General features: G+C 44.2%; 1 protein-coding gene across 3 annotated transcripts in view; it reads right to left on the bottom strand.

Annotated features, from left to right (window-relative positions):
- Positions 1-20,746, bottom strand: part of COPS3 (COP9 signalosome subunit 3) — a 34,849-nt gene extending 14,103 nt beyond the window's left edge. The window contains exons 1-7 of one of the 3 annotated variants that reach the window (XM_063717824.1): positions 20,587-20,735; positions 15,166-15,314; positions 10,296-10,408; positions 10,158-10,207; positions 7,205-7,297; positions 3,800-3,979; positions 1,012-1,152 (exon numbers count right to left, since the gene is read on the bottom strand). In XM_063717824.1, coding sequence (XP_063573894.1) covers positions 1,012-1,152; positions 3,800-3,979; positions 7,205-7,297; positions 10,158-10,207; positions 10,296-10,408; positions 15,166-15,290 — 702 coding nt within the window. In that variant the 5' untranslated portion in view covers positions 15,291-15,314; positions 20,587-20,735. 3 annotated transcript variants of the gene reach the window in all.
- Positions 20,747-23,799: the final 3,053 nt, after the last annotated feature.

Here is a 23,799-nt window from a genome sequence, read left to right as displayed (position 1 = left end):
CCTAGTTTTTAAGACCAGGGATAGAAAGTCACTATGGAGTAATTAATTTTCCACAAAATTTTGTAGTACAGACTAAGTAATAACACAGCAGGTGAAAACCCACTGAATTTAGTGAAGGCACACATCTTCATCAGTGGTTCTGTTTTTCTACTGATAAATCATATAGAGAAGAAAGGAGTCAAAACATTCATCATTCCCAACTCTCCCTCTCTCTCACACCTCACCAGATGCAATGGGACAATCTGCTACTTCTGCTAGCAAGCAGAAAGACAGGGCTGGGCATGGTGACTCACGCCTGTAATCTCAGCACTTTGGGAGGCCGAGGCGGGTGGATCACGAGGTCAGGAGATCGAGACAATCCTGGCTAACACGGTGAAACCACATCTCCACTAAAAATACAAAAAATTAGCTGGGCATGGTGGCACACGCCTGTTGTCCCAGCTACTCGGGAGGCTAAGGCAGGAGAATCGCTTGAACCCAGGAGGCAGAGGTTGCAGTGAGCTGAGATCACGCCACTGCACTCCAGCCTTGGCGACAAAGCGAGACTCCGTCTCAAAATAAATAAATAAATAAATAAATAAAATAATAAAAAAAGAAATATAACAAAACAAAGGCCAGGCTCAGTGGCACACATCTGTAATCCCAGCACTCTGGGAGGCACAGGCAGAAGGACTGCTTGAGGCCTGCTTGAGGCCAGGAGTTCAAGACCAACCTGGCCAACATGGCGAGACTCTGCCTCTGGGGAAAAAAAAAAAATCAACTGTTATAGGAGCTTAAACATCTATAGCTGTTAAGTATCTAGAGCACAAGTTTGAAAACGGGTTCCTGAGAAATATTCCATCCCAATCGGGTAACAAGAATGTGTAGCAGACATTCAATAAACGTCTGCTCACCTGAAGCTGTTAGGAGAGCTAAATCACTATAAAACCAAGTTACAGAACTGTATTATTGCAATTTCTTTATATACTCAACATGCTCACGTAAGAAATCAGTTTTATGTAAAAAACTTACCTTAATGAATCTACCCACAATTTGAGATGTATATTTTGGTAGCTGTTGTACTTTGCCAAGTAATATCAAAGACACTAAAATATACTTTTTATATGATTCCAACATGATATGACTGACCGCCATGGCAGGAGTAGTTATAGCCTAGGCAAGAGAAGAATGCTTACTGTAAAGAGAACATACCACAGTAGCAAACAGCAATCAACCATGTGTATCACATTATTTATAAGTCAATAATACTTTTTAAATGTCCCATTATTTTTATAACAGCCTTATTGAGATAGAATTCATTTTATTTTTATTTATGCATTTTTTAGAGACAGGGTCTCGCTCTGTCATCTAGGCTGGAGTGCAGTGATGTAATTATGGCTCACTGTACCCTCAAACTCCTTGGGTTCAAGCAATCGTCCTGCCTCAGCCTCCTGAGTACCTGGGACTATAGGCATGGGCCACCATGCTTGACTAATTTTAAAATTTTTTGTAGAGGCCAGGCGTGGTGGCTCACGCCTGTAATCCCAGCAATTTGGGAGGCCGAGGCGGGTGGATTACGCGGTCAGGAGATCGAGACCATCCTGGCTAACACAGTGAAACCCCATCTCTACTAAAAATACAAAAAAATTAGCCAGGCTTGGTGGTGGGCACCTGAAGTCCCAGCTACTCGGGAGGCTGAGGCAGGAGAATGGCGTGAACCCGGGAGGCAGAGCTTGCAGTGGGCCGAGATCGCGCCACTGCACTCCAGCCTGGGCAACAAAGCGAGACTCCGTCTCAAAAGAAAAAAATAAAATAAAATAAAATAAAATTTTTTTTGTAGAGATGGAGTCTCACTATGTTGCTCAGGCTGGTCTTGAACTCCTGAGCTCAAGCAATCCTCCCACTCCAGCATCCCAAAGTGCTGGGATTACTGGCATGAGCCACCACGCCTGGCCACTTTCTTGCCTTTTTATTTTTGAGGAGGAGTCTTGCTCTGTCACCCAGGCTGGAGTGCAGTGGTGCAATCTTGGCTCACGCCTGTAATCCCAGCAATGTGGGAGGCAGAGGTGGGCAGATCACGAGGTCAGGAGATCGAGACCATCCTGGCTAACATGGTGAAACCCCATCTCTACTAAAAATACAAAAAATTAGCCGGGCGTGGTGGCAGGCGCCTGTAGTTCCAGCTAGTTGGGAGGCTTAGGCAGGAGAATGGCGTGAACCCGGGAGGCGGAGCTTGCAGTGAGCCGAGATTGCGCCTCTGCACTCCACCCTGGGCGACAGAGCAAGACTCCATCTCAAAAAAAAAAAAAAAAAAAAAAAAAAGAGATTCTCCTGCCTCAGTCTCCTGAGTAGCTGGGATTACAGGTGCCTGCTGCCAGGCCCAGCTAATTTTTGCATTTTTAGTGGAGACATTTTCACCATGTTGGCTAGGCTGGTTTTGAATTCCTGACCTCAGGCAATTTGCCTGCCTCAGCCTCCCAATGTGTTGGGATTACAGGTGTGAGCCACCTCGCCCAGCCTCTTGCCTTTTCTTTTTTTTTTTTTTTGAGGTGGAGTTTTGCTCTTGTTGCCCAAGCTGGAGTCCAATGGTGCGATCTCGGCTCACTGCAACCTCCGCCTCCTGGGTTCAAGCAATTCTCCTGCCTCAGCCTCCTGAGTAGCTAGGATTACAGGCATGCACCACCATGCCCGGCTAATTTTGTATTTTCAGTAGAGATGGGGTTTCTCCACGTTGGTCAGGCTGGTCTCGAACTGCCAACCTCAGGTGATCCGCCGGCCTCGGCCTCCCAAAGTGCTGGGATTACAGGTGTGAGCCACCGCACTCAGCCACCTCTTACCTTTTTAACACCCACATCATCTTGGTATTTCAAGATCAAGTTTGCTCATAAGTTACTATATTTGGCTACAGCAATGATAATGCATCCAGTGGCTACGAAGTGCATTTTTATAATTTTCTGAATGCGTAGTCTTAAAGAGAAGTCACCTTGAAGATTTAACCTGACTAGACACGTGCTTTAATGACACCATCTCTGCCTACTGGCACCTTATGGTGGTCCTCCTCAGGTCCCCTCAACAGGGCACATCAACCACTCATTGTGGTATGGTTCAGAGCCACGGATGTGTGTACATGTGTGCGTGTGTATTATGTATTAGAATTCCAACTAAACTGAGCTCTCTGAAGGTTTTAAATATCCTTTATTACTTAATACATGCTATGAACTAAAATAGGAACTTACAAACATCTAACTAATTTACCTTAAGACAAGTGGTTTATTAATCAATATTGTGTATCTCTTTTTCAGAGTCTGAGTAAACCTCCAGAATATTCTACCAAATTGTGTACTATGTTTCATTATACAGACACAGAAAGGGTGGGAGGGACTTTTACTGTGTACTCCTTTATACCCTTTAAATTTTGAATCAAGAAAATGTTTCACTGATTAAATAAAACTTAACAAAATACCACACATAGTTTTAGAATAAGACACACCCAAGATCACTCAGTTCAATCTCTTCCTTATATGCAAAGGAAGCTATAAAGGTCAAGAGATGTCATAACTTATTCCAAATCAGATAAGGTATAAGTGCAAGCCTAGATTAGAACCCCCAGACAAGCGCTCTTCTATGCACTGGCACTGCTCCTCAACTTAGGGATCAGGTTACCACCATTTACATAATCACAGAGAAGTAGTCTCTGAAAGGACCACCACCTGAAACGGAGGCCCTGGGATCAGTCCACTCTAGCCACAAACCTATGGGAGCACTTTTTTGATCACACAAGTTCAGAACAACCTCAGCTAATTTTTAGAGAGAAGATTACCTGTTCATAAAAGTAGAGAGCTCTTTCAAAGTTCTTCAGCCCAGTATAGATCATCCCTCCATAATAATAGTAACATAAAAAGTGCTTTGCATCATAGGCTCCATTCTCTTTACAGATATCCATCATATCCACGTCAAGATATGGAAGGGCAGGCTTAAAGCATTTTGCTAGCAAACAAAGCTGTGAACAAATTGATATTAAATCATCACTTTAATTTTACTTAGGCAGGTATTAGCAGAAGGAGAAAATTCATAGATTCCAGAAATTTCCAAATAATGTAATTGTGTTTTACATTTTATTGACCAAAATTATCTAAATGTCAACACATTTCATGTATCTGCTATCTGAAATGCTTAGGACCACAAGTGTTTCAAATTTTGGAATATTTGCAGAATACATACCAGTTAAGCATCCCTAATCTGAAAACCTGAAATCCAATTGCTCCAATGAGCACTTTGAGTGCCAAGCTGGCATTCTAAAGATTTCAGATTTTGGAGCATTTTGGGTTTCAAATTTTCGGACTGGGTTTCAAATTTTCGGATTAGGAATACTCAACCTGTACTCCATTTTCTTAGCCATTCAGAAGAAAATAGCATTACTTTTTTTTTTTTTTTTTTTGATACAGAGTCTCACTCTGTCACACAGGCTGGAGTGCAGTGGCATGATCTCAGCTCACTGCAACCTCTGCCTCCCGGGTTCAAGTGATTCTCCTGCATTAGCCTCCCGAGTAGCTGGGATTACAGGCGTGCACCACCACACCCAGCTAATTTTTGTATTTTTAGTAGAGACAGGGTTTCACCACATTGGCCAGGCTGGTCTCAAACTCCTGACCTCAAGTGATCCGTCCACCTTGGCCTCCGAATGTGCTAGGATTACAGGCGTGAGCCACTTCACCTGGGGAAGCATTTCTTTATAAAAAGCTAAACAACTATAAGGCCAAGCATGCTAGAGATGATTGAGAATAGAGAACTCTACAGACAAGACTCATTTATCCCTTAACCTATCCCTACCCATCTGATTAGAGGGAAAAAGAGTGTGTCCTCTTTCTCTTTACTGAACTAGTGGAATGGAAAGAGACCAGCATGGTGTGATAAAAGTAGAAGTGGTTCCTTTAATTAATCCTTTCCAGTGTTTTAATCCTTTAGGTAAATATAGGGAATTGTGCAACTCAAGAAAGCAAGCCCTTAGAACAGTTATCTAGCTAATGGAGATGCAGTGTAGACATGCGTACAAACTCATGAAGCTATACACTTTAGTATTCTACTGTCTGTATGTTGTACCTCAATCACAATTTTTTTAAAACATTAAAAAGCACATCTTCATATGAAACTAGAACATGTCTTTGACATAATCCACATACCATGTTATTCTTTTTTTTTTTTTTGAGACAGAGTCTTGCTCTGTTGCCCGGGCTGGAATGCAGTGACGCGATCTCGGCTCACTGCAAACTCCACCTCTTGGGTTCACACCATTCTCCTGCCTCAGCCTCCTGAGTAGCTGGGACTACAGGCGCCCGCCACCACGCCCGGCTAATTTTTTGTATTTTTAGTAGAGACGGGGTTTTACCATGTTAGCCAGGATGGTCTTGATCTCCTGACCTCATGATCCACCCGCCTCGGCCTCCCAAAGTGCTGGGATTACAGGCGTGAGCCACCGCGCCCGGCCACCATGTTATTCTTGAAGGAAACAATGTAAATATCCCATGCAGACTTCTAAAACCATCGCATACTCATATTATAGAATACTCCCTACCTGTAGAGTACCACTACAGAATCATCTCCAAGATATGTTAAATACAAAAAGCAAGCTACATAAGAGTATGCATAGATCATTAAAATTTGTGTAAAAAATGAGAAAACATATATTCATATTTGCTTTTATGTCCATAAAAAGTCTTTGGAAGGATACACGAGAAGTAACTAACATAGTTTCCTTTGTAGAGAAGAAATAGATGGCTAGCAAACAGAATGGGAAGGAGACTTCATTATATACCTGCCCTTTTGCCTTCTGGACTTTGAACATCGCAAAATAAGATAAATAAATGAGGCCAGGCACGGTGGTTCACACCTGTAATCCCAGCACTTTGGGAGGCTGAGATGAGCAGACCGCTTGAAGTCAGGAGTTCAAGACCAGCCTGGCCAAAATGGTGAACCCCCATCTCTACTAAAAATACAAAAATTAGCCGGGTGTAGTGGTGCACATCCGTAATCCCAGCTACTCAGGAGGCTGAGGCAGAAGAATTGCTTGAACCTGGGAGGCAGAGGTTGCAGTGAGCCTAGATCATGCCACTGCACTCCAGCCTGGGCAACAGAGCAAGACTCCGTCTCAAAAAAAAAAAAAAGATAAATGAATAACATTTTAAGGTGGAAGAAGTTAGCTGTGTTAAGTCTCAGGTTCCACAATTTTTTTTTAGTAGAGATGGGGTTTTTCCATGTTGGTCAGGCTGGTCTGGAACTCCGGACCTCAGGTGATCCACCCGCCTCAGCCTCCCAAAGTGTTGGGATTACAGGCATGAGCCACTGCACCTGGCAGGATCCACAATTTTAAAAAAATGATTCGGGATTTTTAAAAAAGTTACACGCTGGGCGTGGTGGCTCACGCCTGTAATCCCAGCACTTTGGGAGGCCAAGGCGAGCGGATCACGAGGTCAGGAGATCGAGACCATTCTGGCTAACACAGTAAAACCCCGTCTCTACTAAAAATACAAAATAATTAGCCAGGCGTGACAGCGGGCGCCTGTAGTCCCAGCAACTCGGGAGGCTGAGGCAGGAGAATGGCATGAACCCGGGAGGCGGAGCTTGCAGTTAGCTGAGATCGCGCCAGCCTGGGTGACAGAGCAAGACTGTCTCAAAAAAAAAAAAAAAAAAAAAAAAGTTACAACTAGGGCCAGGTGTGGTGGCTCACACCTGTAATCCCAGCACTTTGGGAGGGTGAGGCTGGTGGATCATGAGGTCAGGAGTTCAACGCCAGCCTGGCCAACACGGTGAAAGCCTGTTCTACTAAAAATACAAAAATTAGCTAGGCTTGGTGGTGGGTGCCTGTAGTCTCAGCTACGCGAGAGGCTGAGGTAGGAGAATTGCTTGAACCCGGGAGGCAGAGGTTGCAGTGAGCTGAGATTGTGCCACTGCACTCCAGCATGGGCGACAAAGCGAGACTGTCTCAAAAAAAAAAAAAGTTACAACTATTAATTACCCTATCTGTTCGACAAGCTTACTAGTTGAGCCCCATCCTAGAGTTTGCATCCAGCACCCGCCTGAATGTAATACATGTACCCACATATTCCAACTTCTATAACACATCACAATATCCACCAACTTGCCTTCGCCTATCAAACCCAATGTTGAGCAAGCCCATAAACAACCTACACCTCTGACTTGGTGTGAATCACACACTTTGGTTGCTTACCTGGCAGAGATCAGCATGTATTGAGGTCAGCTGGTTTGTATTCATCTGCATCTTGTCTATGGCTTGCTTAAGGATGCCAATTCCTCGCAGGGGCTGTCAGAAATGACATCTCTTTCAGATAAGTTCTCAAAGATGGCAGCACATTGGATCTTATGTTGTCACTTACAAATAAAAAATAATACTAATTGATAGGTTCCTTTAAACAGCAATATGAGGTTTCCATACTCTTCAAGAAATTTCTGTCCCATTTAAGTCAGAAAACGTTTTCTTAAGCTGTTTCTTGAAATTTGTAAATAACTCAGCACCATTTTTTAAATCATAAAAAGCTTTTATTTTTACAATGAAGATCAATAATCAAAAACAGTATTACTTTCTCAACAGTTCATTATATTAACATCTAAACAAATTAAAACTTTCCAAATCACTTATTATACAAGAGACAACAGCCTATGCTTAGGAAAATTACTTGTGGCTAAGGGTGTTGGCATTTTCCCATAGGGCAGTCTACCCCTTACCTGGTAGTAAATTACTACCAAAACTAACACCATAGATTTCAAAAGGACTGTTTCCTGCCCTGATTATAAATAACAAGACCAAGTGTCAAGTGAGGCATAATCAGTTTTTGGAAGACTAAAATACAGTCTCTTCCAAAATTGCCGGGCACGGTGGCTCACACCTGTAATCCCAGCATTTTGGGAGGCCAAGGTGGGTGGATCACGAGGTCAGGAGATCGAGACCATCCTGGCCAACATGACAAAACCCCGTCTCTAATAAAAATACAAAAATTAGCCAGGCATGGTGGCATGCGCCTGTAGTCCCAGCTACTCAGGAGGCTGAGGCAGGAGAATCGCTTGAACCCGGGAGGCAGAGGTTGCAGTGAGCTGAGATCACGCCACTGTACTCCAGCCTGGGCAACAGAGTGAGACTCCGTCTCAAAAAAAAATAAAATAAAATAAAATATATATAAATATATATATATAAAAATATATATATAAATATATATAAAAATATATATATATAAAAATATATATATATAAATATATATATAAAAATATATATATGAAAAATAGCTCAATAACTTATAGCTTTTTCAAAAACTCACGATTTTTCTTAACCATCTCTTTCAAACACAGTTACTTAGTACTACAAAATAACAACTGGTTCTATTTTCAGCCTCTTTCAAACCACTAATCTTAAATTTACTTTCAAATTAAAAAGAAACACCTGGCTGGGTGAAGTGGCTCACACCTATAATCTCAGCCCTTCGGGAGGCTGCAGCAGGCGGATCACCAGAGGTCAGGAGTTCTAGAGACTAGCCTGGCCAACATGGCAAAACCTCACTCTATTAAAAATACAAAAATCATTGGGAGGCCGAGGCAGGCGGATCGCCTGAGGTCAGGAGTTCGACACCAGCCTGGCCAACATGGTTGAAACCCTGTCTCTACTAAAAATACAAAAATTAGCCAGGCATGGTGTCAGGCATCTGTAATCCCAGCTACTCGGGGGGCTGAGGCAGGAGAATTGCTTGAACCCAGGAGGTGGAGGTTGCAGTGAGCCGAGATCGCGCCACTGCACTCCAGCCTGGGTGACAGAGCAAGACTCTATCTCAAAAAACAAAACAAAACAAAAATCAGCTGGGAAGGGTGACATGCGCCTGTAGTCCCAGCTACTCAGGAGGCTGAGGCACGAGAATCACCTGAAGCCTGGAGGTGGAGGTTGCAGTGAGCTGAGATCATACCACTGCACTCCAGCCTAGGAGTGCACTGAATGAGACTCCATTTCAAAAAAATAAATAACTAAATAAATTTTTAAAAAATCCACACTATAAATTGTGTCAGTATTATAAAAGATAAAGAATGAAATAACTGTTCAGATTAAGGGACACTAAAGAGACAAAGCAATGTAATGCAATCCATGGTCCACGGTTTTCTTTTGCTATTATATAGTACACTGTCCAAACAGCTAATGTCCTTTTATAGCAAAAGACAGTTCTTTTCACTGGTGGAAAATCTAAATGGGGTCTGTCAATTTGTTGATGCATTATATTAACGTTCATTTCTGGGCCAGGTGTGGTGGCTCACGCCTGTAATCCTAGCACTTTGGGAGGCCAAGGCGGGAGGATTGCCTGAGCTCAGGAGTTCGAGACCAGCCTGGCAACATGGTGAAACCCTGTCTCTACTAAAATACAAAAAATTAGCTGGGCATGGCAGCATGCACCTGTAGTCCCCCCAGCTATTCAGGAGGCTGAGGCAGGAGAATTGCTTGAACCTGGGAGGTGGAGGTTGCAGTGAGCAGAGATGGCGCCACTGCACTCGGGCCTAGGCATCAGAGCGAGACTCTGTCTCCAAAAAAAAAAAAAAAAAAAAAAGTAAGAGTTCATTTCTGGATGCTGACCATTACACTGTGCTATGTAAGAGAATGTCCTAATTTTTCGGCTTTACCCACTGAAGTATTTAGGGATAAAGAACAGCAACAGCATATCTGCAATTTACTTTACAATGGCTCAGAATAAAAGAGGAAGAGAAAAAAAAGAGTAAGTGTGGTAAAATGTTAACATTTGGAAAATCTAGGTGAAATGTATGAGAATTTTTTATATTATTTTTGAAGCTTTTTGTAAGGCTAAAATAATCTCCTAATTAAAAGTTAAAAGAAAAAATGTAACAGATAAAACCCAGCATATTACAACATAAAGGGTACTGGCTTGGTAATTCCAACTACTTGGTAGTTCCAGCAGCAGCCTCCCTGAGGAAAGAAACCACTCCGTGCCCCCACCTCATTCAGGGGACACGGGGGCTGCCTGTGCTTACAGCAATGGCTGTGAGTGCTCTCAAGTGACCACAGATATCTAGGTGGTGGATGCTCAGTACTAACTGGAATCTTAATAAAGTAATTCATTGTGTAAGCTACTTACATATTATAACAAAACTAGGAATACTTGAATAGTATTTCTTACCTGTTTTCTTTCCACAAGTGCATTTGTTAGCTGATGGCAAAGCCCAGCAACTAGATACAATAACAAAATATTCAAAATATAAATATAACCACAAGGGCAAAATATTTTCAATGGAGAATAAAATGTTATTTAGCTTACAAGTGTCTGTTGCATATCGAATGTGCTCCCCATTACAAGTACTGATGAAGAGCTGAACCTGTGAGAATAGCGTTTCGAAGTCAGGAACACTGGGCATAGAAAACTTCACAAACCTAGAATAAGGAGAAAAGAATTGTATTACCCTGATAGTTCATGGGATAAAATACAGAAGCAACGTATGCAAGAAATCCATCCTGCCTCTAATACTCTGTAAAATTAAATGAGCAACAGTATTTTTTAGAATTAAGAACTAGGCCAGGACAGTGGCTCATGCCTGTAATCCAAGCACTTTGGGAGGCTGAGGCAGGAGGACTGCTTAAGGCCAGGAGTTTGAGACCAGTCTGAGCAACATGGTGAGACCCTGTCTCTACTACAAAAAATAAATTAGCCAGGCATGGGGGTACATGCCTGTAGTTGCAGATACTTGGGAGGCTGAGGCTGGAGGATCACTTGTGCCTAGAAGGTTGAGGCTGCAATGAGCTATGATCATGCCACTGCACTCCAGCCTGGGTGACAGAGCAAGATCCAGTCTCAAAAAACAAATAAATTAGAACTAGAATCCATGAGATTTTCCTGACCTGGTTATTTTGCACAATCAAGATACAGAACAGACACAAATAAGGGTTAAGAAAAATATGTTTAGGCCTGGCGCAGTGGCTCACGCCTGTAATCCCAGCACTTTGGAAGGCCAAGGCAGGCAGATCACCTGAGGTTGGGAGTTCGAGACCAGCCTGATCAACATGGAAAAACCTCGTCTCTACTAAAAATACAAAAAAATTAGCCGGGCGTGGTGGTGCATGCATGCCTGTAACCCCAGCTACTCGAGAGGCTGAGGAATCGCTTGAACCCAGGAGGCGGAGGTTGTAGTGAGCTGAGATGGTGCCACTGCACTCCAGCCTGGGCAACGAGCGCGCGAGACTCTGTCTCTAATATAATTATATATTATATTATAATTATATATAATATATTATATATATAAAAAATATATATATTTAATAAGGAACAACTTTCAAGATGAAAAATTCCACTAAATGAAGCCAAACAGGCTGGGCATGGTGGCTCAAGCCTGTAATCCCAGCACTCTGGGAGGCCAAGGTGGGCAGATGGGCAGATCACAAGGTCAGGAGTTCGAGACCAGCCTAGCCAATATGGTAAAACCCCATCTCTGCTAAAAATACAAAAATTGGCTGGGCCATGTTGGCACATGCCTGTAATCCCAGCTACTCGGGAGGCTGAGGCAGGAGAATTGCTTGAACCCAGGAGACAGAGGTTGCAGTGAGCCGAGATTGCACCACTGTACTCCAGCCTGGGCGACAGAGGGAGACTCTCTCAAAAAAAAAAAAAAAAAAAAAATCAGTTGCTTTTCCTGCTTTGAGAACATACTAAGGGGGATCAAGAGTGAGAGCTATGGGCTGGCTGGAGGTGGGCAGCAGCTTAGGTTAAAAATGTTGCCACCAGCTGTGTGGTCTATCTGAGAATAACACTGACAGAACAACTGATGGGCAGGACAGGAGGAGTGGAGTGGTGAGAAGAGGGAGGACTCAGGTGATCCTTCCCAAGTAACTCAGACTGCCATGAGAAACACTCCGAGAAGGCACTGGTGATAGGTTTTAGGGGAGAAATCATGTAAACTAGCACTATTAAGGCATTGGTTGTAAGTAAATTTCAAATCCTTTAAAAAAAAAAAAAAAAGCACTATTGAAATGTAATTTCAAGAAAAATTAGGCCAGACACAGTGGCTCACATCTGTAATCCCAGCACTTTGGGAGGCCAAGGCAGGTGGATCACGAGTTGAGGAGTTCAAGACCAGTCTGGCCAACACAGTGAAACCCCTGTCTCTACTAAAAATACAAAAATTAGCTGGGTGTGGTGGCATGCACCTGTAGTCCCAGCTACTCGGAAGGCTGAGAATTGCTTGAACCTGGGAGGCGGAGGTTGCAGTGAGCTGAGACAACGCCACTGCACTCCAGTCTGGGTGACAGAGTGAGACTGTCTCAAAAAAAAAAAAAAAAAAAGAAAAAGAAAAACTAAATGGATATTATCTAATCATAATTTCTACCACATCTTTTGGTTTATCTGCTTCCATCTATACTGTATTATTTGACTTAATAATGTCACCATACATCTGTATTTACACTTTGTAATTATCAAGACATGCCAGAAACAATTTCATTTGGGGATCACAATAGGTCAGTGAGGCACTGCGACTGCCAGTTTATAAATAAAAATATGAAGCTCAGGGCCCCACAACTCAAAATTGGAAGAATATGTAGATTCAAAACCAGGGTCCTCAGCCAGAAGCTCAGTATTCTTTCCATACCTTATCTAACATATACAACAGTAAACACCTTATAGCTTCAAAATGCTTTCATGTCCATTACTCACCTGATATACATGTATATGTGAGTTTATGTGTGTATAAAACATGCATGCTCTCTGTTCTGTTTTGAGATAGGGTCTTGATGTCACTCAGGCTGAAGTGCAGTGGTGCAAGCATAGCTCACTGTAGCTTCGACCTCCCAGGCTCAAGCAACCCTCCCACTTCAGCCTCCTGGGTAGCTGGGACCACAGGCATGTGCCACCACACCTGGCTAACTTTTTTTCTTCTGGGGAGACAAGGTCTTGTTCTGTCACCCAGTCAGGAATGCAGTGGCATGAGCACAGCTCATTGCAGCTTCAATCTCCTGGACTCAAGTGATCTTCCAACCTCAGCCTCCTGAGTAGCCAGGACCATAGGTATACACCACCATGCCTGCCTAATTTTTGTGTTTTTTTGTAAAGACAGGGTTTCACCACGTTTCCCAGGCTGGTCTCGAACTCCTGAGCTCAAGCAATCTGCCCACCTCAGCCTCCCAAAGTCCTGGGATTACAGGCATAAGCCATCATACCTGGCCACTTTTTTTTTCTGTAGAGATGGGGTCTTGCTATGTTTCCCAGGCTGGTCTCAAACAGAGCCTCCCAAAGTGCTAGGATTACAGGTGTGAGCCACTGTGCCCAGCATCTGCTCTTTCATATAAATAAGAAAATACAGACAGTAGAAATCCTTACCAGCACTGTCGAATAGAAGTATCTGCAGTGGTGGATATGTTACAAACCTGTGCTGAGACAAGGACATGTGACGACATGTGGCTACTGAGTACTTGAAACATGGCAAGTGCACCTGAATCTTTAATTTTAATTTAAATAGCTGCATATGGCTAGTGGCCACCATACTGCAGAGCATAACTCTAGATCCTTCCATTCTGACAAAGCTTCTTCTTTAAACTCTGCTCCGGACACATACCTTTGTCTCAGGAATCCCAGCGTAAGTGAAGCCAGACTCTCACCTTAAGTCAATTTCTTCTCAGTTTATTTATATCATTTCAAATGTCATGACAACCACAATATCCCAATTTATAATACTATAACATCAAGAGAAAAAGAATTCTACTGTCAAGTACACAGTTACAAGGAACCCCAATTAAAATAAGGTCTATTTAATTTGGTCTTAAATAGCTTAAATTTGTTTCAAGGGAATTCTAAGCAATGTTGCTTTGGATCTTTGATACTTTTTCTTTTTTTGAGAAAAGGTCTCACTTTGTCATGTAGGCTGGAGTGCAATGGCTTAATTGTAGCTTACTGAAGCCTTGAACTCCTGGGCTCAAGCGATCCTCCCACCTCAGCATCTTGAGAAGCTAGGACTATAGGCATGTACCACTACACCCAGCTAATTTTTTTATTCTTTGCAGAGATAGGGCCTTATTATGTTGCCTAGGCTGGTCTCAAACTCCTGGCCTCAAATGATCCTCCAACCTTGGCCTCCCAAAGTGTTAGGATTATGAGCAACTGTGCCCAGCCGATATTTTCATTCAATGTATTCTGCCATGCCCTGTGGCAGTACTCTTCTGAACTTCTTTTTAATTTAGAAAATGTGGACAATCCTATGGATTACATGGATAAAAGTACTCAGATAAATGCAAACTATAGTCCCCACAATTGAGATGGCCATTTTTTAAAACAAATTTTCAGGATTTGTATAAACATAAAGGAGTTTTTTCTTTTTGAGACAGAGTCTCACTCTGTCACCCGGGCTGGAGTGCAGTGGCATGATCTCAGCTCACTGTAACCTCTGCCTCCTGGGTTCAAGCAGTTCTCCTGTCTCACCCTCCCAAATAGGTGGGATTACAGGCACCCGCCACCACACCCGGCTAATTTTTCTATTTTTAGTAGAGACGGGGTTTCACCCGATTGGTCAGGCTGGTCTTGAAATCCTGACCTCAGGTGATCCACCCGCCTTGGCCTCCCAAACTGCTGGGATTATAGGTGTGAGCCACTGTGCCTGGACACATAAAGGAGTTTTTAAAAATGATAAAATTGAACAAAATATAACAAGCAATGATTAGCTGGAATGAATAAAACTGTCACTGCTATAACTTTAGTTTTGCAAAAGAGCTCAATGTTATTTACAATGGTTTACTTTCTACACCAAAAAAAATAAATAAATAAAAATAAAGCCAGGGCCGGGCGTGGTGGCTCACGCCTGTAATCCCCGCATTTTGGGAGGCCAAGGTGGGTGGATCACAAGGTCAGGAGATCGAGATCATCCTGGCTAACACGGTGAAACCCTGTCTCTACTAAAAATACAAAAATTAGCTGGGGCGGGTGGCGAGTGCCTGTAGTCCCAGCTACTCAAGAGGCTGAGGCAAGAGAATGGCGTGAACCCGGGAGGCAGAGCTTGCAGTGAGCCGAGACTGCACCACTGCACTCCAGCCTGGGCGACAGAGCGAAACTCCATCTCAAAAAATATAAATAAATAAATAAAAATAAAGCCAGAAAGTGCAGAGTGTTCAGTTTTAACAAGCACAAAATTATAAAAGAAGATGCCCCTTACAAAACAGCAAGGACGCCCAAGGAGTGTTCTTGTACATCCAGAGCCCCGAGAACAGTGTCCAGATGAGATAAGTTCTTCGCAAGGAGTTCCCCACTCTTGTTGATCAGTTCACAAAGCTGTGTCATTTGCCCTGGAAAACAGGAACAACACTATTGCATTTCAGCTACAGCACTAACCAAACTAATGGAACTCTAACCACAACTTTGTACTTCAGAGCCTGAAGTTCCCAAAAATGATTCTTAATCTCCTTCACTTCGGATGAGGATCCAGGACCACAGGAGTGAAACAACCTGTCCGTGGTCTCAAAACGAATTAGAGATTACACTGGACCTCCCAATTCTCTCCGACCTTGAATGTTTCACCTTTTTCTCTATTCTGTTTTCCAGTCTCCCAAGCCAGAAATGCACGTTACTATTAACAGCTCTCTGCATCCAAATGATTTAGTTTTACTTCCTAAGTCTCTCAGCTCCGTTTCTTTCTCTCTCTCCTCTCTGCCCTAATTCAGATCCTCATCATTTTTTGTCTGGACTACATCATAAATCTTTTTTTTTTTTTTTTTTTTTTTTTAAGACGGAGTTTCACTCTGTCGCCCAGGCTGGAGTGCAGTGGCGCAATCTCAGTTCACTGCAACCTCCGCCCTCCGAGTTCAAGCAATTCTCCTACCTCAGCCTCCCAAGTAGCTGGGATTACAGGCGCCTGCCACTGCACTGGGCTAATTTTTTTGTATTTTTAGTAGAGACGGGGGGGTGTCACCTTCTTGGCCAGGCTGGTCTTGAACTCCTGACCTCGTGATCCACTGCGCCCGGCCTACATCATAAATCTTCTCAATGGTCTGCCTACTGTGATCTTTCTCTCCTCCAACCCCCACTCCATATTAGTACTGCCTGTTCTAAATTATGCATTCAATCAAGTTATTCCAATGACTTTAAGAAGTGCAAACGCCTCAGCCTGGACTAAGGCCCTTCAGTAACTGGTCCCTGCTACCTTTCCAACCTTATCTCCTGCTGCTTCCCCTCACACACCTACTCTTCGATCAGAGCAAGCTCAGAAAATCAACATCTGTCTTCTCTCCTCTTTATGCTTCTACACATGCTGTTCTCTGTCCTTCTCCCCCACATCCTCTGCTACCTGACTGAGCCTCATCCAGCATTCAGCAATCAACTTGTGGCGTCTCTAGACCCTCATCTCAGCTCCCTTCCCTCAGCTGGGTATCTGCCCTCTCTGCCTCGCATGGGACTGTAGTGGTTAGGTAATTCAGTAAACTCAGGTGGAGGGATTGTCCCTTTCTCTAGCTCTAGAATATATCACCTGCTTAGCAGTTCATCAAGCAGCTACTTGTTGAATTAATCTCCTAATTGATCTACTTTTCCCCTATACTGCAATACTATGTTTGTTTTGTTTTGTTTTTTGAGACAGGGTCTCATTCTGTCGCCCAGGCTGCAGTGCAGTAGTGTGATCACAGCTCGACGCAGCCTCCATCTCCTGGGCTCAAGCAATCCTCCCACCTTAGCCTCCCCAGTAGCTGGAACTACAGGTGTACGTCACCATGCCCATCTTATTTTTTAAGTTTTTTTAGAGACAGGGGTCTTGCTATGTTGCCCAGGCTGGTCTCTAACTCCTGGGCTCAAGCAATCCTCCCGCCTTGGCCTCCCAAAGTGCTGGGATTAGAGGCATGAGCCACCACACTCTGCCTGCAATGCTACATTTTAACAACTAAGGTACAGAATCTATTAATAATTAGGCCTCAGCCGGTTGCTGTGGCTCGCACCTGTAATCCCAGCACTTTGGGAGGATAAGGTGGGCAGATCTCTCGAGGTCAGGAGTTCAAGACCAGGCTGGCCAACATGGCAAAACCCTGTCTCTACTAAAAATACAAAAATTAGCTGGGTGTGGTGGCGCACACCTGTAATCCCAGCTACTAGGGAGGCTGAGGTGGGAGAATCCTTTAACCTGGGACAATCCTTGAACCCGGGAGACAGAGGCTGCAGTGAACTGAGACTGCGCCCCTGTACTCCAGCCTGGGCAACAGAGCAAGACTCTGTTTTTCTGGGGAAAAAAAAAATTAGGCCTGAATTGGTACCTTGAAGTAGACCCATCAATTTTGAAAATGACTGTCATGACAGATACCATGGTCACACTCTAGCTGTCTTTCCGCTAACAGTGAGGATATATCTAAGTCCATGGGCACTAACCTCAAGTTTCCAACTTCTCTATTTCTACAGAGCAACTGCATAATCTTTTCCTTACTAAAAGAATACAACATAGTATAATGCTTAAAATACATGTGACTATAGCTAGGTACTTTTGATAATTTAACACTTTTCAATTTGATACGTTTTACTGAAAGCAAAGAAAATATATCATTATTATATAGGCATTACAAAACAAGAATAAAACAGCTGTGATCTTATTAGGTGTCACCTCTTGAGATCACACAGATTTAACTGGGAAATACTAACTCATCATCATTGTATTACAGATCTCACTGGTAGGTATGAAGTAACTTCTAGTTGAGTAATTTGCCTTTGTAACCCATTACTCTAAATATATTAACAATAATTTGTAACACCCAGAAATAAACATTGCAATCCATTAGTTCTCTACTAGTTAACAATCAGTGCCAAGTTGAGACTGAAATAAAAGCTGGGTCACTATGAAATCACCAGATAATTAATTAGTGCAGGGCCAAGGGCAGAGCAAAAAAAAAAGCTTAAGTGTCACAGAGTGTATTTGAAATCAGTGCAACCAGAAATGTGGCCAATAAAATTCTTTTTTTTTTTTTTTTTGAGATGGAGTCTCACTCTGTCACCCAGACTGGAGTGCAGTGGCGCGATCTCGGCTCACTGCATGCTCTGCCTCCCGGGTTCACACCATTCTCCTGCCTCAGCCTCCCGAGTAGCTGGGACTACAGGCGCCCGCCACCACACCTGGCTAATTTTTTGTATTTTTAGTAGAGACGGGGTTTCACCGTGTTACCCAGGACAGTCTTGATCTCCTGACCTCGTGATCCGCCCGCCTCGGCCTCCCAAAGTGCTGGGATTACAGGCGTGAGGGCCAATAAAATTCTAATTAGAGAAAGCTGAATATTGTAATATTCTCTTGAGGTTTACATTAGAAAATTCTGAAGAAGAGCAGAGAAAACAGAAACTCGAAGATTTCCTTTTTTGATTTTTACTTTTTTTAAAATTTTTTTGAAACAGTTTTGCTCTTGTTGCCCAGGCTGGAATGCGATGGCACAATCTCAGCTCACCACAATCTCCACCTCCCAGGTTCAAGCGATTCTCCTGCCTCAGCCTCCCGAGTAGCTGAGATTACAGGCGCCCGCCACCATGCCTGGCTAATTTTGCATTTTTAGTAGAGATGGGGTTTTGCCATGTTGGCCAGGCTGGTCTCGAACTCCTGACCTCAGATGATCTGCCCACCTTGGCCTCCCAAAGTGCTGGAATTACAGGAGTAGTGCTGGAATTACAGGCGTAAGCCACCGCGCTTGGCCTGAAACTCAAAGATTTCCTATCCAGTGAGTGAGGCACAGTGGCCGACAGCAATGAAAGTTACCATATTTATCTCTGTCTAGCAGACTGTTCCTATAGCATCCTATAACCTGATGCCCACAACAGCCCTAGTTCTGTTTTGTAATTAAGAAAATTGGCCCAGGAAAATTAAGTGGCTCACACAAGAAGTGAGCGAGACAGGATTTCAACCTAAAGCTTCTAACTACACTACACCCCAGGAAGGAGAAAACTAAGTATTTGTGGCATAAATTAACAAACCAGTGGTTCCTTTATTCATAGAAAAGGCAAGCCTGTGCCTTCCCTGTGAACCTAATTTCTATTAATAAAAAGGAAAAAGAGGAAGAATTCTTATTAAGTGCAGCTCCATATCAGATCATTTGTCTTACACCAGTGAGGTAAAAGCACCCCTCCATTTTTAAAACGGAGATGCAAAAGACTCAGAGATTGAAGGTGATTTGTCCAAGGTCACGCAGCTCCCAGAACTTCACAATTAATGACGGTAACAATAATTTGCGGCTATATTTATTGCACCCCTTATGACAGGCACTGTTCCAAGTGCTTTTACATGGTTTCTCTCATTGAACCTTCACAACTCTATACAAACTAGGGACTTATTTTGCAGACGAAGAAACTGAAGCACAGGATAGTTAAAGGGGCCTTCACAGCCAGCATTTAATCATTCTAATTTCAGGTCCAGAATTCGGTACATTCATATGCAATGAATGAACCAAACAACCTGGAAAGTGAGAGTAAAATCATCACAATTCTACCCGTAGAAATGGAGTCCTGGCCGGGCACAGTGGCTCACGCCTGTAATCCTAGCACTTTGGGAGCCCGAGGTGGGCGGATCACTTCAGGTAAGGAGTTCGAAACCAGCCTGGCCAACATGGTGAAAACCCCATATCTACTAAAAATACGAAAAAATTAGCCACGTGGGCTGGCCGCGGTGGCTCACCTGAGATCAAGAGTTCGAGACCAGCCAGGCCAACATGGTGAAACCCTGTCTCTACTAAAAATACAAAAATTAGCCGGGCAGGCGCCTGTAATCCCAGCTACTCGGGAGGCTGAGGCAGGAGGCAGGAGAATCGCTTGAACCTCGGAGGCGGAGGCTGAGGTGAGCCGAGATCGCGAGACTGCACTCCAGCCTGGGAGACACAGTGAGACTCCGTCTCAAAAAAAAAAAAAAAAAAAAGCCGTGTGAGCTGGCGGGCGCCTGTAATCTCAGTTACTCGGGAGGCTGAGACAGGAGAATCGCTTGAAGCCGGGAGGCTGAGGTTGCAGTGAGCCGAGATCGCGCCACTGCACTCCAGCCTCGGCTAAAAAAAAAAAAAAAAAAAGAAATGGAGTCCTACGAGCGAGAGCTTCCGCAGCATTCTGTGGGACCAAAATAGGCGCACAGGTTCCCGAGCGTGCGACGCCTAGCAGCGGAGGAGCTGGCCAAGGCGAGCCGCAGAGCCAAGGCACCCAGAACGGACTCGCCTCCCGCCCGCTCCCGGCGGCCTAGTCAGCGAGCGACGGAGCGGCGGCAAAGATGACACGGCGGTGCGCCAATCACCGAAGGCAAGAGAGACAAAGGAACCAATAGTCGCCCCAGATGGATCGTGGCGGAAGTCACGCCCCCAAACTGTCAAGCAAAGAGCCCGGTGGAAGGGGCCCAGGCCGGGGGGAGGGGGCTCCCGGCGGCCCGAGGGCGGGGAGGCCGGCCGGCGAGGACAGAGGAGCGCGAGGGGGCTGCCTACACTCGGCCGCGCTCGATCCTGCCCTGATCTAAATGCCGCAACCCCAAGCCCGACCCTGGAGAAGAGTCTCAGGACTAAAAGGGCTGTCCCAGCCGTCCGTGCTGGCGCCTGGGGATCCAGGCCCGTCCCTGGTACCCGCCCATGCCCAGCCCGGCGGCCTAGGGCCTCACCTTGAGCCGAGAGCTGTCGGACACTGTTCACGAACTGCTCCAAGGCAGACGCCATGTTTTCCCCCGGGCGGCCCGAGCGGCGAAAGCAGCACGCGCGGGAAAAGGCTGCCGCTCTGGGAGGAGGGGCCGCGGCGATCCACCTGAGGTCCTCGCGAGCGGCGACGTCACTTCCGCTGGTTCAAGCACCGCGAGAATATACCTAGCTGCCAACCCGTTACTGTTTCCATGGAAACAGCCTCAATTCGCCGTAGCCGGAAATTAGTGTTCCATAGTCCCCAGCTTCTTTATTCACTGCACTTCTGAAATCCCTCCGCACGTTAAATGGGGATAGTGGGCAAAGGAAGGAACGAAACTCATAATTAAGCAGGTATTTTCTGGTTCTGGAGTTTGCTAGAAAGGCCCTGCGGTTTTCCACCTGGACAGATACTTCAATGAAGCGCGACTTCGTTGCCACGTCTCCCATGAGGTTTTCCCCGTGATATTAGACTCTGGAGCCAAGCAGCCTGGGTTCAACTGCCTTTTCTACCACTTAGTAGCTGTGTGACTTTGAGCGAGTGACTTGACCGTCGTGTGCATTGTTTTCCCCATCTGTAAAACCTCAGTGTCCTTAACCACATAAAACACTTAGGACAGCGCATAGCACATAGGGAGAACTATAGTTATTCATTCAAGATGTACATTGAATGAATCGATCCCTTCCCCGCAATAAATAAATAAATAAATAACACCACACACAAAAAGAAAGTGAATTGGTTTTTCCCATCTGGGATTGATGTCTCCCTCCTCTGCTTGTCGCCTAAAGCACTTTGTTCTTCTCATGTTGCACTTCTACTCTGCTACAGAAATGTGTCTCTATAGTCCATGTCATATCTGTAAACCAAAAATAAAAGTCTAAGCCCCCCAACTGACTGGTGGACCCTATCCGAAGCCAAGGACATTCCAATTTATCCTGAAAAACTAGTTCAGGCCATGATGGGAAGTGGTAGTCAGACATGCCTCACAAACATCAACACAGAGACCTTAAGACTGCTAGACTCAAGACTGATAAGAAATATTTACAATCTATTCTGTCTGAATCCTGCTACCTGGAAGCCTCATCTGCATGATAAAACCTTGGTCTCCACAAACCCTTATAATCGTAACCCAGATATTCCTTTCAATTTACTTCTAGGTCTTTAGATAATAACTCTTTCAACCAATTACCAATAAAAAAATCTTTAAGTCTACCTATAAGGTAGAAGCCCCCCAATTGCCCCAAGTTAGCCCATCTTTCCGGACCTAACCAACGTACTTCTTACATGTATTGATTGATGACTCATGTCTCCCTAAAATGTATAAAACCAAACTGTACCCGACCACCTTGGGCACATGTCCTGAGGAGCTCCTGAGGCCGTGTTATCATCGCATCCTTCACCTTGGCAATATAAACTTTCTCAATTGATTGAGACTGGTCTCAGATACTTTTGGTTTACGGATCCATTGCTTCTAACTGGCATGGAGTTCCTTAAGGTCAAGCATCTCTCTTACTAACCTTGATTCCCCTTTAGGGCCCAGCATAGGATTTGCTGCATAGTAGGGACTGAGAAAATAAACATGCATTTTAAAATTTTATCCAACATACGTTTACTGACACTTACAATGTGTTGTACCAGGCACTAGAAATACACTGGTAGTAAAAACAGTCTTGGGGCCTGGTGCAGTGGCTCACGCTTGTAATCCAGCACTTTGGGAGACTGAAGCAAGTGGATCACTTGAAGTCAGGAGTTGGACACCAGCCTGGCCAACATGGTGAAAAGCCATCTCTACTGAAAATACCACAAAAATTAGCCGGGCTTGGTGATGGGTACCTGTAGTCCCAACTACTCGGGAGGCTGAGGTGGGAGAATCTCTTGAACCCGGGAAGCGGAGGTTGCAGTGAGCCGAGATGGCACCACTGCACTCCAGCCTGGGCAACAGAGCAAGAATCTGACTCAAACAAAACAAAACAAAACAGTTTCGGTCCTTCTCTCCTGCAGACAACATATGAAGACCCTAGATAAAAGGAGTTAGTGGTCTGAAGGAATGGAACATGGTTCTATAAAATCATGTCACAGAGGAGATTGACCTGGCTTGGGAGAAACAGGGAAGGCTTTCTTGAGGAAATGGCATAAACTGAGCAACGAAGAAAGAGGAAGAGTTAATGAGATAAGGGGGAAGAAATATTTCTGAGTGAGAGGACAGTATGGTGCTAATATCCTGCATGTGAAAGGAGCATGCTAGTTGAGGATGAAGAAATGAAAGAATATCCTTGTGGTTGGAGGGGAATGGTTTGTAAGGTGGACAGGGGCCGGGTCATGTAAGCTGTGTTAAAGGTACTGGACTTTTTCCTGAGAAGATTGGGAGGACTGGAGAGTTTTATGCAAGCAGGTGGCAGGATCAAATTTGCATTTTAGGACCGGGCGCGGTGGCTCACGCCTGTAATCCCAGCACTTTGAGAGGCTGAGGTGGGTGGATCACGAGGTCAGGAGTTCGAGAGCAGCCTGGCCAGTAAAACGAAATCCTGTCTCTACTAAAAATACAAAAAATAGCTGGGTGTGGTGGTGCGTGCTTGTAATCCCAGCTACTCAGGAGCTGAGGCAGGAGAATCGCTTGAACCCGGGAGGTGGAGATTGCAGTGAGCTGAGATCAGGCCATTGCACTCCAGACTGGGCAATAAAAAGAGACTCAACTTCAAAAAACAAAACAACAACAATACAAATTGCATTTTAAAAAGATTCGTCTGGCTTCATGTGGATAACTTGGGAGACAGGAAGCTATTGCAATAGTCAACATAAAATAGAATAGTAATAATTATACTTTAAATAATTATACCTTGAATGCTAATAGTTATACTCTTGCAGGAGTTCGAGACCAGCCTAGACAAGAGTGTGACTTTGTCTCCACAAAAAAAAATTTTAAAAACTAGCTGGTTGTGGTGGTGCATGACTGTTCTCTCAGCTACTCTGGAGGCTGAGGTGGGAGGACCACTTAAGCCCAGGAATTTGAGGCTGCATTGAGCTATGATCTCACCACTGCACCCCAGCCTGGGTGACAGAGTAAGACCCTGTTTCTTTAAAATAAATAATAATAATAATAGTTCTCTCGAAAGTGTAGATAAATTCACCAGGATAAATTGGTGAACTTGAGACATGTTTAGATGAATGACTGTAGCACTTGCACTCTAAGATGGAAATG

The sequence above is a fragment of the Pongo abelii genome, chromosome 19 (assembly GCF_028885655.2).
Source record: "Pongo abelii isolate AG06213 chromosome 19, NHGRI_mPonAbe1-v2.0_pri, whole genome shotgun sequence".
Taxonomy (NCBI): domain Eukaryota; kingdom Metazoa; phylum Chordata; class Mammalia; order Primates; family Hominidae; genus Pongo; species Pongo abelii.
Note: the sequence above shows the minus strand (reverse complement) of the source record. Positions and strands in the feature narration are given on the sequence as shown.